Raw genomic sequence first — 15,778 nt, 5'->3', positions numbered from 1 at the left:
GCTTTTTCAGGGACTGATTTCAACCTGAGACACCAGGTGGGTGCAATTCATTATTAGGTAGTAGAACAAAAAACTAGCAATAGTACAGACTTTGTAGGGTAAGATATGAATATGCCTGTGCTAGAGGCTAGAGCTGGGCTGTAACAAATCCCTGTACACATGCACCCAGTAGCCACCCCTGTTGTACACAGTAGCCTACTGATAAAGTTCTGATGCCACATGGCATCAAAGATCTACATTTTAATACCCCATTTACTCTAGTTTATTTTCACTTGATCTACCAGACATTGGTTGCAACATATACAATTTTATTTATTTACAATACAGTGTGTTCTTCTGGTCATTGTAGGTTGATGATCTACTGTAAGTTTCCTCTCCTGATACAAGTCACGTGCCTCAAATGTTTGGACAGTGAGGAAGAAATTCTTCTTCTTCATCTTCTATGGTATTATGCCAGTCTGCAATAAAACTTGGAAGAAACTCTGAAGTGCCTAGCAACTAGGACCACAGAAGCCATGTGTGTTGTTGTGATGGTAGCAACACTGTGTCAATGGCGGATAGGAATTCCCACAGAGCAAAGTAAAGGCCTGTTCCCTGTGAACTGAGGAAATTGCAAGTTTCACTCTTTCACAGCAGTGTTGTGTCAAAGAATGCCACCACTTTTAGGAGAAACATTTATCTGCCACTTCACTACAGTTCTAATAGTTTACATTTATGCAACAAATTGGTGCTGTAGCGTAGCATTTCCCATGTTGTCTGTTACATGTAGGCTAAGACACTATGCAGTGTTCATATTCTGTGATAATATTTCAGTCACCAAAATTGAGTTAAGCAACATCAGTGTTTCTGCAAAGTAAGCCTGCTCGACAACTTCATCAGTAGGGTCGGTCAGCGCATCTTTTTAAATGTTTTATGCCAGATGGAGTATGATGGCATTTAGTCGCATTAAAATTATAATTACCTCCAGCTGCCCACTTCAATCCTATTTACAATTTCTATGTCCCACATCAAATCAACCCCTCCCAACTGGGAAATTCTGCATCGACTTAATATTAAGACCCCTTCTCCTTTCCAACTGCGGTCTGGGATTCCAAATGTAGTATTAGTTCACCCAGTACCAGATGTCTCAGAGGGAACACCATTGTCATGCACTCGTTGAACTTCCTTGTTGTCATAGATGCAGTAATAGATAAACCTCTTAGCCAGGGTTTGGGAGGGCTCAACAATTGGACAGTACAGTACACTTAAATACAATAGCACAATACGCATCCTATGCTCACATATTAGACAGCTACATGGAATCAGACTGTACACTGATTTCCATATGACATGCTTGGGCCAGTCAGGAATGAACGCAGTGTACGAGAGGAGAAATTCAATTTCCTCAATGTGCAACGTCAACTATATATAGTCTGTTGAATCTAAGCATAGTAAATATGCTTTTGTGAATGTTCTGTTTTAAGTGCTTAGTAATGAGGCAGACATAGCTTTAACAAAAATATGTATTTATTTTAAAACCATATAAAGATTGAGAATTCCAGAGAATACTCTTTCTTGGTTGGAGAAACTCCAAAGGCACAACCTCCATCCTCCATGCATTTTATCAAGTATGGGCCTCCTGTCAATCCACTCCAGGGGGAACAATCAAGGTCTACTGTTAAGGAATGCAGTTGGGAGCATGTAGCATTCCTGTAGTATATGGCCCCTGTGTTTGTATCGGTGTGTGTGTGTGTCTAAAGGGGAGGAGTGGTAGGGGGTTGTGCACTGGAGGGAATACTTCCTTACATCCCAGCAGGCAGAGATATAGTTCCTGTTGAACCCCTCTCCCTTCCTCAACACTCCCTGTCACTCAAAAGGCAGCAGCACTGACAGAAAAGCCCCTTGGAGCCTACAGCTCCTATAGTAAGTACATTACACTCCTCACCCTCATAGACTAGGTGTGAAAGCTAGCATGCACTCTCTGACCTACATACAGACAAATCTTTTGTCTGGTTGGTATGCAGCTAGACACCCAGGATTTGAGGTCAAAGACTCGATACTAAAGCAGATGCATTCCCACTTTCCAATCATCTGGTTTACAGACCATGACTAATGAATGATGCCACTGAATGGGAGTTAGAAGACTAAACAGGTTTGACTCATATCCATCCCATTAGCTACAAGGAGATGAGCAATAGAGAACACACCAAATGTCATCAAGCCCCTCAGTGAGAGAGACGACGACCTCATCTCCTTTGATTTCCTGAACTGACTGAGCATGAATGGGAAACAGTCACAATAACCCTTTTCCTCTGAATCACAGCACCGCTCTTAACTACATTCTTAAGGTGTGAGATGGTTACAGAAATATAATTCTAAAACGAAATATTCTGATAAAGATCAGTGCTGTGCTAATGAGATCAGTCCATGTGAAGAGTATCCTGCCAGATTCAGTGCATCACTTTTCAAAAGGATGCATTATACGTTTTTTCCCCCCAAACAAACTGACACCGGAGGCAAACAGCCTAGCAGAGTTAACTGAAACCAGCCCAGTGTGTGAGGGTAGAGGCCTCTCTCTCTCTGCTCCAGCAGGGACTGACTGGGGAGTTGGCGCAAGAGGCCGCTCTGCCTTTGGGGCTGATTGCCAAATGCCCCCCTCCACCCCCACCACCTCCTTCCCAAAACCAACTCAGCCCCCCTGCCATTCCAGCCCCCTCCAGCAGTGTCTGTGCTCCTCATTCCCATGGGCCTGAAGCTCCAATCACAGATGCAGGCTGCTCCTTAGTTGCCTTCCCCTCCCCCAGCCGCTAGCGCTCTCTCATGCCCTCTCTCGTTCCCTCCCTCTCTCGCTCTGCCTGCGTGGTGCGCGCGGCTCCATTGTGGAGACTGGCTCTTGTACTCCAAGCGGTCCCAGCAGCTGCTTTCGCTCTTCTCACTCCTCAGGATTGGGGCTACAGCGTCTCTGGAACTCCTGGCCGTACTCATGGATCCATTTGTTAGCCACTGGAACAGGGCATGGACAACAGAGAGTGTGTGTTAGTGGTGTATGTCACACAGTAGTCAAACAAACATAAAATATAATATACAGGTCTGTAAAAAGGAGTCGTTAAATACTCACTGACCCCCTAAAAGTGTTGACAAACATTTGTATATTCAAATGAAATCCCTTGTATAGAGCCATCAATAATGGCAAATGGGGCCCTATTTCCTTGTTATACTCTTAGTTCAAATACATAAACATACAGTAAAAAGGTATATACTGTACTTGCTCCTGTAAATGTCTCTCAGATGCAGCCTCTCACAGTAATGACTAATACCCCTCTCTGTGCGTTTCCTTTAGCCTTGTCACTGACTGTGGGATCCAGGACAGAGTAAAATTATGTAAAATGGAGGCCCACATGTTTAGCATCCCAGAGCAGTGCTCAGTACCTGACTTCCTCTCTATATCATCCCTAACTATCTGTCTAATGCAGTGCAGATGTGGCCCCGGGCTCCTGCTGTGACTTCAGTATGACAGACAGGCTACTGGAATAGACGTAGGATTCTTAGCTTTCCACATCTGACACTGCTCAGTGTGCCTGTATGCTTTTCTATAGGAACTATGTGGTGTTCCCGGTTGTCTCATTAAAGCTTCTTACCCCATTTGTCCCCAACAAGGACAGGGCAGCCAGCATGCAGAGTGTCACCATCTCCTTGACCGTTCCGATGGAGGTTCCACCAGAAGAGGGCAGCATTCTGGAACACGAGAGACAATGGAAATGTGTCACTAAAAAACATAAGAAAGAAACATTTTAAATCGTGCCTGGATTTTGTGTGGGCCACTATCGTGCCTGGAATTTGTTTGGACTTCTCCTCTACTTGACAATCCTAAGACATTGTTCCTCCATAAAAAAATGTATTTTGTTTACTTGCAAGTTAAAATCCCACGTGCATAGCTGTGCTCCAAGTACAACATCTTTGACATGGATATGGGGCAGGAAGTGAAACCATAATAAAATCCAGGTTGAGAGGTTAAAACCTGGTGAGGGCCTGTGTCTTTTCAACAGCAGCTAATTTATTAAACCAAACACTACACTGTGGTTGCGTCCCAAATGGCATCAAATTCCCTATATAATGTACTACTTTTGACCAGGGCCCTGACCAGGGCTCTGATCAAAAGTAGTACACTATAAAGGGAATTGAGTGCCATTTGGGACACAGCCTTTGGCTCCTCTTTTCTCAACATGCCTACTGTCATAAGAACAGTACTTCTCAACAGTACTACTCAAAACATCTTAAGAAATGATGTGAACTTTCTGAGGAAGGAATCTCTTATTATTCTTGATGCCATTTTAACAGAGTGAAGGCTTATGCGCGTACGTGTTCTGGCTTGAAGCAATTTCGATGGGTAAACAGAAGAAGATTAAGTATATGTCCCAAATAGCACCCTATTCCCTATATAGTGCACTACTTTTGACAAACAGCCTGGTAAAAAAAAAAAAAAAGGTAGTGCACTATGTAGGGAATAGGGTGCCATTTGGGACATAGACTAAGTTTAGCCAGCAGCTGACGTGTGCAGTGCATTTACCTCCAGAACAGGAACGCTGAAGTTAGCATGGATGAAGGCTGTGGACCCACCTGCATCCACAGAGCTGAGCTGTGGAGGATGACAACATTCTCACTGAGTTGTGTCTAGTCTAGCCACTGTGTGCACATGTCATAAAAAAGCCATCTGTGCCGGAATACGGAGTGTGGAGTTTGTCCAAAACTTACAAGCAGACATTTTTTTCCATACCGCCTTAACTGGAAGTTTGAAATTGGACTAAAATATATCTCATTGCAATTTTCAATAAGATAATACTGAATTATTGTGCTGATAAATGCAATCTAGCGTACACTATCTCCAAAGATGTTTTTACTGGATTTCCACAAATGAGACGATCATGCACATATAATAAGATAACAAGATAAAACAAATTATTAACTTACGTATATCATGAAGGTTGCCACTCGATTCCCAGCGTTGAGCTTAAAAAGGGGGCTTGATGCTGACTGGTTATATGTAGGAAATAGTAATCATAAATATATCATGTCCTTCCTTACTTTACCGCCAAAGACTATGGTAACGTCTCAAATGGTACCCTATTCCCCTATATAGAGCACTAATTTTGACCAGAGAACTATGGGCCCTGGTCAAAAGTAGTGTACTAGGGCAGTGGTTCCCAAACTGTGGGGCGCGCTCGGCGGGGGGGGGGGGTACCCCTCCCTCAAATAAGTTGTAATAGTAGAATGCACAAGGTGCAATTTTGAAATTGGGTAGTTCATCATCAGTTTTCCTCTTGTCATGTCAGTGTGTCTGAGTGAAAAAGTTTAGGAACCCCTGTACTAGCGAATAGGGTGACGTTTGGGACACTGCCCATCACTCAACACTAACACAGAAAATGAGGGTACACTATTGCATCAAGTGTTGGTTAATGTAGTAAATCTTGGGTTTATTCAAGATCTACTGTTCTAAATGTAGAGAAACCCACTCACCGTTGCATGGTCAAAATGGGGTTCATAGTGTCCTCCAATCCCATAGTTCACCACTTGGAGGTACTCTGCATACGGAGGCTGCACATTGAGACCTGTGAGCAAGGTGATTCTCTGGTCCAGCCTCCCAATGATAGGGTGGGCTGTCTCCTTTAACCATGCACTGAAAAACAAACCACAAACGCTCATAATACAGATAATGTTACTGTCTTGGTTTGAGCTCGACCTGATGCTCTTCTGACAGGTGGTGTCATTCCTTCGTGATGTGCAGTCCTAAACCAATTAGTGCAGATACTCGTCTTGCTACCTGACGTAAGACAATGATGTACACTTCCTCTTCCACTGATACTGTAGGTTCCAGAGGTGTTCAGCCACTTTCCATTCAAAGGTTAAAGTTTATCCCACAGTTAACTATCATACATTACATATAGCTAATAGGCCTGCAAATCATGTGTGCACCATAAAATTAGCCCAAGCATTTTATAGTGTTATACAGTATATTCACTGGTTGTTGTGAGGGTGCATTGATCTGCTTGGTGCTTTATTACTGCTGTAAGTGTTATGAGGAGGAACAGTAAACTATACATTTAATGGTGGCATGTTTCTGATAGTAGTACCTCTTGCTGATGCGATACTCTGCAGTAGCCTGTTCCTCTCCAGATGCCACCACAGATCTCCTTAACTTATGGCACAAAAATAAAGAAAACTGTCAATACTCAATTTTATACAGCAATAACTTTTTAAGATCCAACTGCAGGGCTCTGTCTGACAAGAGAAACATTAATGATGTGAGGATAGAGAACAGAACATCCAAAAGAGCTCAGTAAATAAACATTCTTTTTTGAATATGTCAAAACTCAACAACTGGCAACCGCAGTAATTTTCCAATGAAGCCATGCCTGACGGAAATACTTGACTGGCATTTCTATCTACACTCTCTCTAAATACTTTGGACTAGACAGCTAATACTAAACCATTGGAGCCAAGCATGAACACACAAATGCCATGCTCAGGCAATGATGTATGTGTCTATGTACTCAGGGCAAGGAGTGCTGCACGTGCTCCAGGCTCCAAATGACTAATACTCCAGATGTGACTCCCAAATGGCAGCCTATTCCCTATATAGTTCGCTACTTTTGTAGTGCACTATATAGGGAATAAGATGCTATTTGAGATGCAGGCCAGGCCTGGTTTTAATCAACCCACCAGAGTGCCATCAAATGTTGACATAATAATGGAATAAGTAGAGGGATTTCCATTTGAAGAAGGGGTGGAAAACCCGTTGAACAGTGCCAAAACCTCACACAATCTAGGAGATCATTTGGGTTACAGCATCTCGCCAGAAAAACTGAGTCATCATAAACACTATTAGGATGATAGATCTTTCTATGCTGCTAGCACAGGACAGACACAGTATTATTTTCCATTAGCTATTGAGATGAGAAGTCAGTTTTTACCCATAGCCCTCAGCAATTTGGACCGTCTGAGGCACTCCGCCAAAGATCGGAAGTAATGTATCCTTTATTACTTTAACCTTTGCTTAATGGTTGGAACAATATCAACTATTCCTCCAATGGGTTTTTGAGAGATCCCTAAACCTCTCACTATTGTTCAACTTTTCTTAGATTGGGATCAGTACAAAGTAAAGTCAATTCAGTCAGACGTTCTTCTTGCAAACCAGCGTGATGGACATATTTGCGCTCTTTTTGGCATGTATTATCAGATTGTAAATATTTGTTAATATTCTCAAAATTGCAACCAGGTCACAGAACTGAGACTGAGCCTTTCTAAAACCCTTGGTAGATTAAGTATTTGAGATCACAAACATGCAAGAATAGAAAGATTACTATATGATAAAAATCCTATCATAGCCTGCCAATGTAATCTAAGGTGTAACTATTACTCAGGTGAAAAACTAGCACCTCAGTTCAGTGGCAGTCTAAGCGGCCAGACCACAAGGAAAAAAAGATGGCCGATGGGAAATTTCCAGAAATAACCGTTATCCCAGCAGAGCCAAAACGAACACTGTTCGATGTGTAGAGTCACTCTCCTGCACAATCTTTACTGGAGTCATAAAATAGGCCATTGACATGTAATACATTTAATAATCCTTCAGATGTGCAAAAACGAATCATGACACAGGGGGTCTCTTTTATCAGTTATGTTATTTAAAAGACAGTCCTCATTTTCAATGGACTTTGAATGTGGTAATCTCAATCAATGTTATGACAATGGAATCTGGGGCCATATGTATCAAGCGTCTCAGAGTTGGATGGCTGATTTAGGTCAGTTTTGCCTTTTAGATCACAATGAATAAGACTGGATGGGGAGGACTGGATCCTAGATCAGCACTTCTTATCCGAGGCGTTTACATTTACATTTAAGTCATTTAGCAGACGCTCTTATCCAGAGCGACTTACAAATACATACTGTGCCTGATAGGCCTTTTCTGAGTAAAAGGGTTGATACCATGGCAGTAGATAGACACTCACCCCTGTCTGGGCGAGGTCCCTGATGCTCTCTGCCTCTGAGTCAGTGATGAAGCTGTGGTAGAGGACCACGTAAGGCTGCAGGCTCAGCATCTCACGTCTGATTGGCTGCAGTAGCAACCCAGGACTGTCATTGTTGAAATAGTCACAGAACAGCCGGGGGTTTTCATAATGCGTTGGCTGTGAGGAGAGAATGGCATCTGAAGTCCATTACTGGAGCCCAAACATGGAAAGAAAGCAGTATTTTCTTTTCATCCTCAAAACTTGTATTTTAAAACTCTTTTCGCTTTCTGTGAGCTCCAGACTGTAGCCAAGTCTCTGCACATTATTTGAAAACCACAACTGTTTTCCTCATATGGTGGTTCATATGGTGTCATACATTAAGAAGGACAGTATGATTTCTGTTGCTGTTTGGAGCATTTCTAAAAGTTAGCAAATGTATCACTCAATTGCTACCGCATATAGCCGGGTGGGTGGACAAGATTATAATATCATAGATGAGTATACCTGAGTGCCCTGTGTCCGACATAGTCTCTCATAGGTGTTCCTTGTCCGTAGATAGGTGGTGTTGGGCCTCTTCAATCCAGTGTCAGTGCTTAGTAAAGGTGGACTGTCAACTAGCAGTCGCTCATACTTCTGTACATTCTTTAAAACTCTCCCGTTCATGGGATCTTCAGGAAGGGAATCATGTAAATACCATCAATGTGATACCATGAGTTTGGACAAACAAATCACAGCGTCCAGTTGGTCAAATATAAACAAGCAAGCATGTTTTCCTGGTCACGTTACAGGAAATGTATTTACTTTTATTAAAAGAGGCCTGAATTGTTAGGTCCAGGTCCACGTCTGCATTATCCACAGTAAGTACCGTATGGGGAAATAGGCTGATATACAAAGAAGGCTGCCTCTATATACCGTGGGACAGTAGTGGGATGTTTTTTTATGGAGTGGGGCAGTCCCAATCATTTCATATTTTTATGTTTATTGGACAGGATAAAGAGAAAGGAAGGAGTAGTGGGTCGGAGTAAAACCCATGCTCGCAACGGTGTATGTGTGATCCAGAGACAGCTGTTTAGACCGCTGGACCACCCCAGGCCACAGTATAGTGGAATGTTTTAAGTGAACAGGCTTACCATGGTTCAACAACTCCTGAGAGAGACTCAGTGCATAGGAAATGTTTCCTGTCTGAAACAAAACAAAAAAGTTACATTTGGTCAACAAAATGCTAAAAGAATCACATCTTCTCTCAATTAAATTTTTTTTTCAACCAATAGGTCTATCTATTTTGAAAAGAGTCAGAATAACTTGTATTTCTATGTGCAAAATAGACACCTTGAAGTGAGAAAAGGCCAGGTGATCCAGAGCATCTTCCAGAGTTCCCTCATTCTCTGGGCTCCATTCCCCTCCTGCCCCTCGGAACAGACGCACTGACTCCTCCAGCCACTGCACTGAGTGGTAGTAGTCCTCCAGCTCATAGGCAACCTGCAATACAACAACAGGATGTTAGCATTAGAAAACAACAGAAAGATTTTATAATGAGAAATTGAGACATTGTTTTCCTGAACAGTCATATACACATACTTGGAAATGTTTATCTGTAATCAAAACTTATGTTGGAAGGAAAGAGTAAACACCTTTTAAAGCATTGTAAATATCATTCTCTCGCATCTAGAGCTGAAGAGAAGAGAGCCACGTAAAGTACATGTAGCACTATGATTGTTGATGGTGGCTGCGGCTTTGTACGCGCCCCGGAAATGTGAGAAATAAAGCTAACCCTTAGCTTACCCTGCTGGTTTTAACGACTGGGTTTTAGCCACCATAAAAGCGCAGTTGTAGAACTGTTACTGTATGCTGACTCACAACACCCCAAACCGAGCATCTGTTTACACATGATCACAGTCAGATAATCTTGGTGTTAACAAAAGTGTAGCAAACGCCCCTACTCCACATTCTTAGACTTCCCTAAACAGAGATTATGTATTTTCCACACTGTCTCTCCCACACAGTGCCCCTTGTGCACTGCCACTGTACATAAACAATAGGATCCATTGTGAAGTGACTCATCATGAGGAAGACTTTTCCGTGTCCCAAATGTTACCCTATTCTCTTTATATTGCACTACTTTTGACCAGGACATATAGGAATCTGGTCAAATGTAGTGCAGTAAATAGGGAATAATCTGCCATATGGGATGCACATCATGCACCCTTTTTAAATTTGTCTGAGAGAACACACCGGTCTTGTCTCTCTATATGAATCCCCCTGACACACAGGAAGAGGACTTTACTCCATCTCTAACCACAGAATATGACAGGCTCAGAACAAAACAGTGTTTTATGGTCTTCTGCTAATGCTAATCAGGGAAGCCAGATCTCACAGCACCATCTACCCAGCAGGTTAGCACTCCTCCTGTTACATGCCCTCCTCCTCTCCATGACTCCAACAGCACATCTCCAGTTGACACTTTATAGAGTGCAATGTGAGCAGGGATTACCTTTTGGTCACACCCCATAGTGAGCAGATGCCAAAAGGAAATGAAGCAAAATGAAGCCATAAAGGCTACGTCCCTTTTCTCCACCCTTTTCCAGAAGTGTGTACTTGCACAATCCCCATCATTAAAAACATGGTATAGGATGAACTTTAATGTCCTCAAGGTGAAAATGGTCTTGAACACACAAAAAAAAAAACACTGTACATGACACAATCAACATAATACATACATTGTATGTATTATGTATTACGTTGTGACATTGCATACTAAACGTTGTGACAGCGTAGAAGAATAAACCCATACTATTACAGACAGAAGCAACAATGCTAGGACCAATATGTACAGACAATAGTCTAAAGATATCTCCCCCCCCCCCTCCCATCCTTATCATACACACTCCTCATATAGCCACATACTGTACATAATACATATTGCACATTCCCTTATTCAGTCAGTGGAGTACTATTACAGTTCAGGTATGATGGACATGGGAATGAATGAGCGCTTATACCAGTTCATTTTACACATGGGATTTGTGTAATCTTTGGCTGGAGGGAGATTCCATCATTGTTAGATCCACGCGAGACAGTGTGCAAGTGCACACTTCAGGAGAAGGGTGGAGAATCAGGCAGAGCCAAAGATTAAATGGGTGAGTTATTGGTGGCTTACCTTCCCAACCAGGAAGCAATCATCCCCAGAAAGAGGAACAGATACTGTGGGACTGTAGATGTCAATGGGGTTGCCGTCAGTGATCCTCTGGAAGTGACCTCTCACAAGTCCCCCCACTTGAAGGGCATACACATCCTGCAGCCTCATCAGCCCCTTGGCAGCCCCCTGAAGGTCCTCCAGTTTGGGCAAGCTGCCCTCCTTCTCCACCTCCTTGTAACCAGACCTGAAGGCTGAAACACAACAAAGGGGAATGAGTGGGAGTGATGTAATGATAGGACACAAGAAGCGGGGGATGAAGCTTTGACAAACTTAGGTCCCAGGTGATGTCAGTTGTAAGGACCAGATGTGTTTTTTAAAGAGAGTCATAAAGGGAAACAACCTTGGGTGTTCTCTTGTGCTTCATCACTGTAGATCAGATTCAGCCACTCGGACTGCAAGCGCTTGATAAGAGTGAACGCCACCAAGGGGTTTGCCATAGCAGCTGATGGTCCACTGTACACCTCACTGTGCAAGTCTGACACCTTTGCATAAAACCTGCAGAAAGAATCTATAAGTATTACACGTTTAGAGAGAATATATCCCCTTAAGGTGACATCATGATAGGGGAGACAACCATGCAATGATATATGCATGAGGCTTTCCATGGAAATTCTTCTCCTAAACTAGTATAGAACTCATCTTGAGTTTATGATAGGCTTTAGAACGAACTTAACATTAGTAAATGAGTCATTATAAATGTTAAGTTTATTCTAAAGTTACCTACACGGATGGAGGCGATTCATCGATGACATATGTTCCGCAAGGAATACAACGCCTTAAGTAAGACGATAACAGTAGCCTATCATGAAATTGTATGGAAAAAAATATAATAAAGGACACATAGCCCAAACTTACAAACAATTATTTATCTTTATTTGTTCTCTGTCTCCCTCTAAAACCACCCACTCAAAAGCCTTAATAATTAAGCCTAAAATATAAGTGGTAGTCTATCAAGCGTGCATCATGACAACATTCCCTGTCTGTTACTCACCTTTTGATGTCTTCAAGTCTCTCCGATTCGTGTTCGATGTAAGTTTCTAAATGATCAATAAGTTGTCTTTCAACATTGATGGCTTGTTTTACGTTCAATAATGACGTATACATCTCACCAAAAGATAACGGCATCAAAATTACACTGATTATAACACAGGCTGAGTAAATGGATTTGAAATAATATAGCATTTTGCGCGCGTATGATCCCCTCAACTATGTTTAAAATGTTGCCTATGCTTGTGCTAGATATTTGTCAACTCTAATCTACAATGGTTCTTGCTGTAAATGTATGCAGTGTAGCGCAGTTTCTTGTTTGAAACCACTCAAGGCTGCCCTACGGGAAAGCTGCGCTTGGTCCTGCAGTTCTGTGTGAATCTCTGCAATGTTCTTTCTCAACAGCGCGCCGGTCACACCTGAGACATCAGCTTTCACCACTTCACATGATCTGTCATCCGGAGGAATAGTTCAACAATACCAATCTCATATATGAAGTTGTATGATTAATGAACAATCAAATTACATTAGGTAGTTTAGGAAAACTGTATTTACTCAAAATGTATTGCAACAGTTTGCTTTTTGGAATTGTGATGGGTGAATGTGCCCAGTCCCTGCCTTCCAGTTATATAATAGTCTCGTTAAATTGTTTCATAATAACTCTGAATATCAAATCATCTAACCCTTATTGCTTTAGCTATCAGTGTTTTAATTTCGCCAAAGAAACTGAACGTCTTCCTGTGGGCGCACATTCATCCAGTGCGGTGACCCAAGTTGGACCACTTGATAAATGTGGAATTATAGTGACATCTAGCGTACGAGTTTACGATATCTCAAAGTATTTTGAAGCAATCTTCTCTATTCCAAACAAGCCTCTGTGTTTGAAGAAGAATGTACAGTTTTGTTAGATAGTAACCAACGAATCAAATTTTTTAAAAGACACCAGCTTTATAATGACATAATGGTTGTCATCCAGCCAAGGTTTTACTCTTTTAATGAACTAACATATACAGGCTGCTAGACTGTACATTGATTTGACAAGTGGCTCCGCTTCAGGACCAGTTCATTTGACCCTGGGCTTGGTGGCCAGGGCTCTGGGGCTGATCCTGTGTCTGTGTGAGCAGCACAGGACAGCTCCCCTCATGTAGCCCCTTAGGGACTCATCTCTCAGGCCGTAGATGAGCGGGCTGAGGAAGCGTGGCAGTAGAATGAAGCAGAAGTAGTTGAAGAAGGAGATGTGCTCTTGCAGCCAGCCGGCCTGCATACTGATGCGGCTCTCTGTGACCGGGTGGGTGAAGGCGCTCATGCACAGCAGCAGCTGAAAACCATGGAGCAGCACTGTGTGCATGGCCTTGCCCACCGATGCCCGGTCCTGACGCATCTTCCTGGTCTCCAGCAGGATCCTCATGTAGGTGAACATGATGATGGCCGCCACCACAGTGAAGAACAGACCGTTGAGCGACACCTTGAACAGTGTCTGGACGGGGGATGAGTTGAGGACCACGGTTTTGCAGAGCACCGGGGTGGAGAAGACGTTCATGCCAGGCTTAGTCTCTCCCAGAGAGAAGTCCACAATGGGCAGGATGCAGCTGACCAGCCACAGGCTCAGGATGATGACCCAGATGCGGTCAGCGCGCCAGGCAGCCGGGCGCTGCAGAGGGTAGAAGATGGCCACGTAGCGCTCCAGGGACATAGCTGCCAGGATCAGAGGGGTGTTCTGGAAGGTAGAGGTGGAGAAGAAAAGTAGAGGTGCACAGTAGACGATGGCAAACTTCACATTTCCCATGATGAAGAGGAAGAGGAGGACAGAGGAGAGGAGCTGGAGAGTGTCGTTGATCAGCATGTAGGCAAACAGGATGTAGCGGGAGTTGTCCAGGAAATGTCTGTGGGAGGCGAACGTGTGCAGCATGACCACGATGCAGTAGAGGAAGATGCAGAAGAAGGGGATCACCACACACACCTTGATTATCACAGACAGGCTCTTCTGTGAGTTGGTGGCATTGCCTGGAAAGTTGGTCAGATTCTGCATTTTTCAATGTGGCCTGCTTGAGGAATGGTCGATGTCGGCAAATCTGAAATGTTGTGGAAAACAAAGACTTGATATGCACACAGAAAAATGTATGACAATATACATGATCCCAAAGATGAATAAATGTGCAACTAACCTTGTCCTCTGATGGAGAAAGTAAAGGTTTTGGAGGGATGGGTTGTGGATCTTTATACATTTTTCTCCATAACATCACCATGATACAAAACATCTCTGGGAAGAGGCATTTCCTTATTCTAAATGTTTTGACAGTGTCTTGATTTCTCAAGGGATAAATTAATTTCATTCCATTCTCAAAGTGCATTATGTTCATAATTATTGCTCAAGTTTCTCAACAGGGAAAAGGTCTAATAGGTGCTTAACTTTTACTTAGGGAACTCTTCAAATTACCTAATTAGAACAACTAATTAGAAGTAATGATAGTATGGTCTGACTATTTGAGCCATTATGTGGACCATGCAAGAATCAAACCTACAACACTTGCAAGCACCTTGTCCAACCATTAGAGCCATCTTTACTCAGATTAACTGATAAAAAAAAACAGCTTTCACAATAGTGCAAAATCATATAGGCCATTTTGTCACTTTAAAATGGTGATCACATTTGATGAACTATGGGCTCTATTTAATCAACACCAATTAAAATTTTCCTGGATAAGTCGAGCACATTATCCTTGTGCAGGGACAAAAGCATGTCTGAATTTACATGCAGGCCAGTTTCTTTTTCTTTGAATTTGGAAAATGGTTACATTTTGAAAGGGCCCTATGTTTTGAAATTAAGGCTCAACAGGAGGCCTGCTATTTATGAAATGTGACTTAGACCGATCAATGTTTCTTCAAATGTGTTTATTTACCTCAGCACTGTCATGCCAGTATTTGGAATACAGTATAACATATTGGAGCGATCCTTGCTTTATGAGCACGTTACAATTCACACCAAGTGGGTTAATCCTATTGGTGCAATGCATAGGGTGTTTGCCTTTCACACCAGCCAGCCGGGTTCTCCTCCCTGTCCCACCATTCACTACATGGGTGTCAGTAGTGGGATGGTGGCCGTGAGGCCAAAGGAAAGCAAAGATGTGTAAGGGGGCTGAGTAGTCAAAGCATGGGGACGTGCCTTCCTGTTCTGTGGGGGCCGTGTAGCGATCCTTTCTATGTGAGCCACATTACAATTCCCACCAAGTGGATTTACCCTATTGGTGCGATGTGTAGGGTGTTTACCTTTCACGCCAGTGACCTGGTTTTGCTACTCTGCTCCGCCGTTTGCTACAATATCTATAAAACCTTGTTCTATTTTTAAATGGTGTTATATCAACCTTTGGTGAAATGCATGCAGACCAGGGCAAAGAGTAAAAGGCATGTCTGTCTACCAGCGTTTGTTATTCTTTTCAGAGAGAATGATGAAACCGTAAACGTTGGCATAAGTTGTTTGTGAGGGGACTTGCATGGACTGCATTTGATGAACAGGGAGGTGTGTTTACTGTGTTGCCAGATGGATATCTCCAGAGTACAGTTAGAGAGAGAGTGTGTCCCCTGTTCCCTGATTAGTAATTAACAGACTGGTTGA

At 42.8% G+C, this 15,778-nt stretch overlaps 2 protein-coding genes across 2 annotated transcripts; both read right to left on the bottom strand.

The window, feature by feature from the left end:
* Positions 1-1,488: 1,488 nt before the first annotated feature.
* p4ha3 (prolyl 4-hydroxylase, alpha polypeptide III) lies at positions 1,489-12,665 on the bottom strand. Its single transcript, XM_014163104.3, has 13 exons — positions 12,170-12,665; positions 11,519-11,673; positions 11,140-11,369; positions 9,312-9,461; positions 9,113-9,164; positions 8,487-8,650; positions 7,983-8,159; positions 6,108-6,172; positions 5,494-5,653; positions 4,948-5,010; positions 4,547-4,615; positions 3,618-3,714; positions 1,489-2,982 (listed from the first exon to the last, which is right to left on the bottom strand). Exons 1-13 carry the CDS (start codon positions 12,358-12,360, stop codon positions 2,912-2,914), a joined length of 1,644 nt encoding a protein of 547 aa, XP_014018579.1. The 5' UTR covers positions 12,361-12,665; the 3' UTR covers positions 1,489-2,911.
* A 563-nt stretch (positions 12,666-13,228) lies between these two features.
* or95a1 (odorant receptor, family 95, subfamily A, member 1) lies at positions 13,229-14,228 on the bottom strand. The gene has a single exon (XM_014162790.3). It carries the CDS (start codon positions 14,192-14,194, stop codon positions 13,229-13,231), a length of 966 nt encoding a protein of 321 aa, XP_014018265.1. The 5' UTR covers positions 14,195-14,228.
* Between the last annotated feature and the right edge of the window lie 1,550 nt (positions 14,229-15,778).

This window comes from Salmo salar, chromosome 20, assembly GCF_965601325.2.
Source record: "Salmo salar chromosome 20, fSalSal1, whole genome shotgun sequence".
Lineage (NCBI taxonomy): Eukaryota > Metazoa > Chordata > Actinopteri > Salmoniformes > Salmonidae > Salmo > Salmo salar.
Note: the sequence above shows the minus strand (reverse complement) of the source record. Positions and strands in the feature narration are given on the sequence as shown.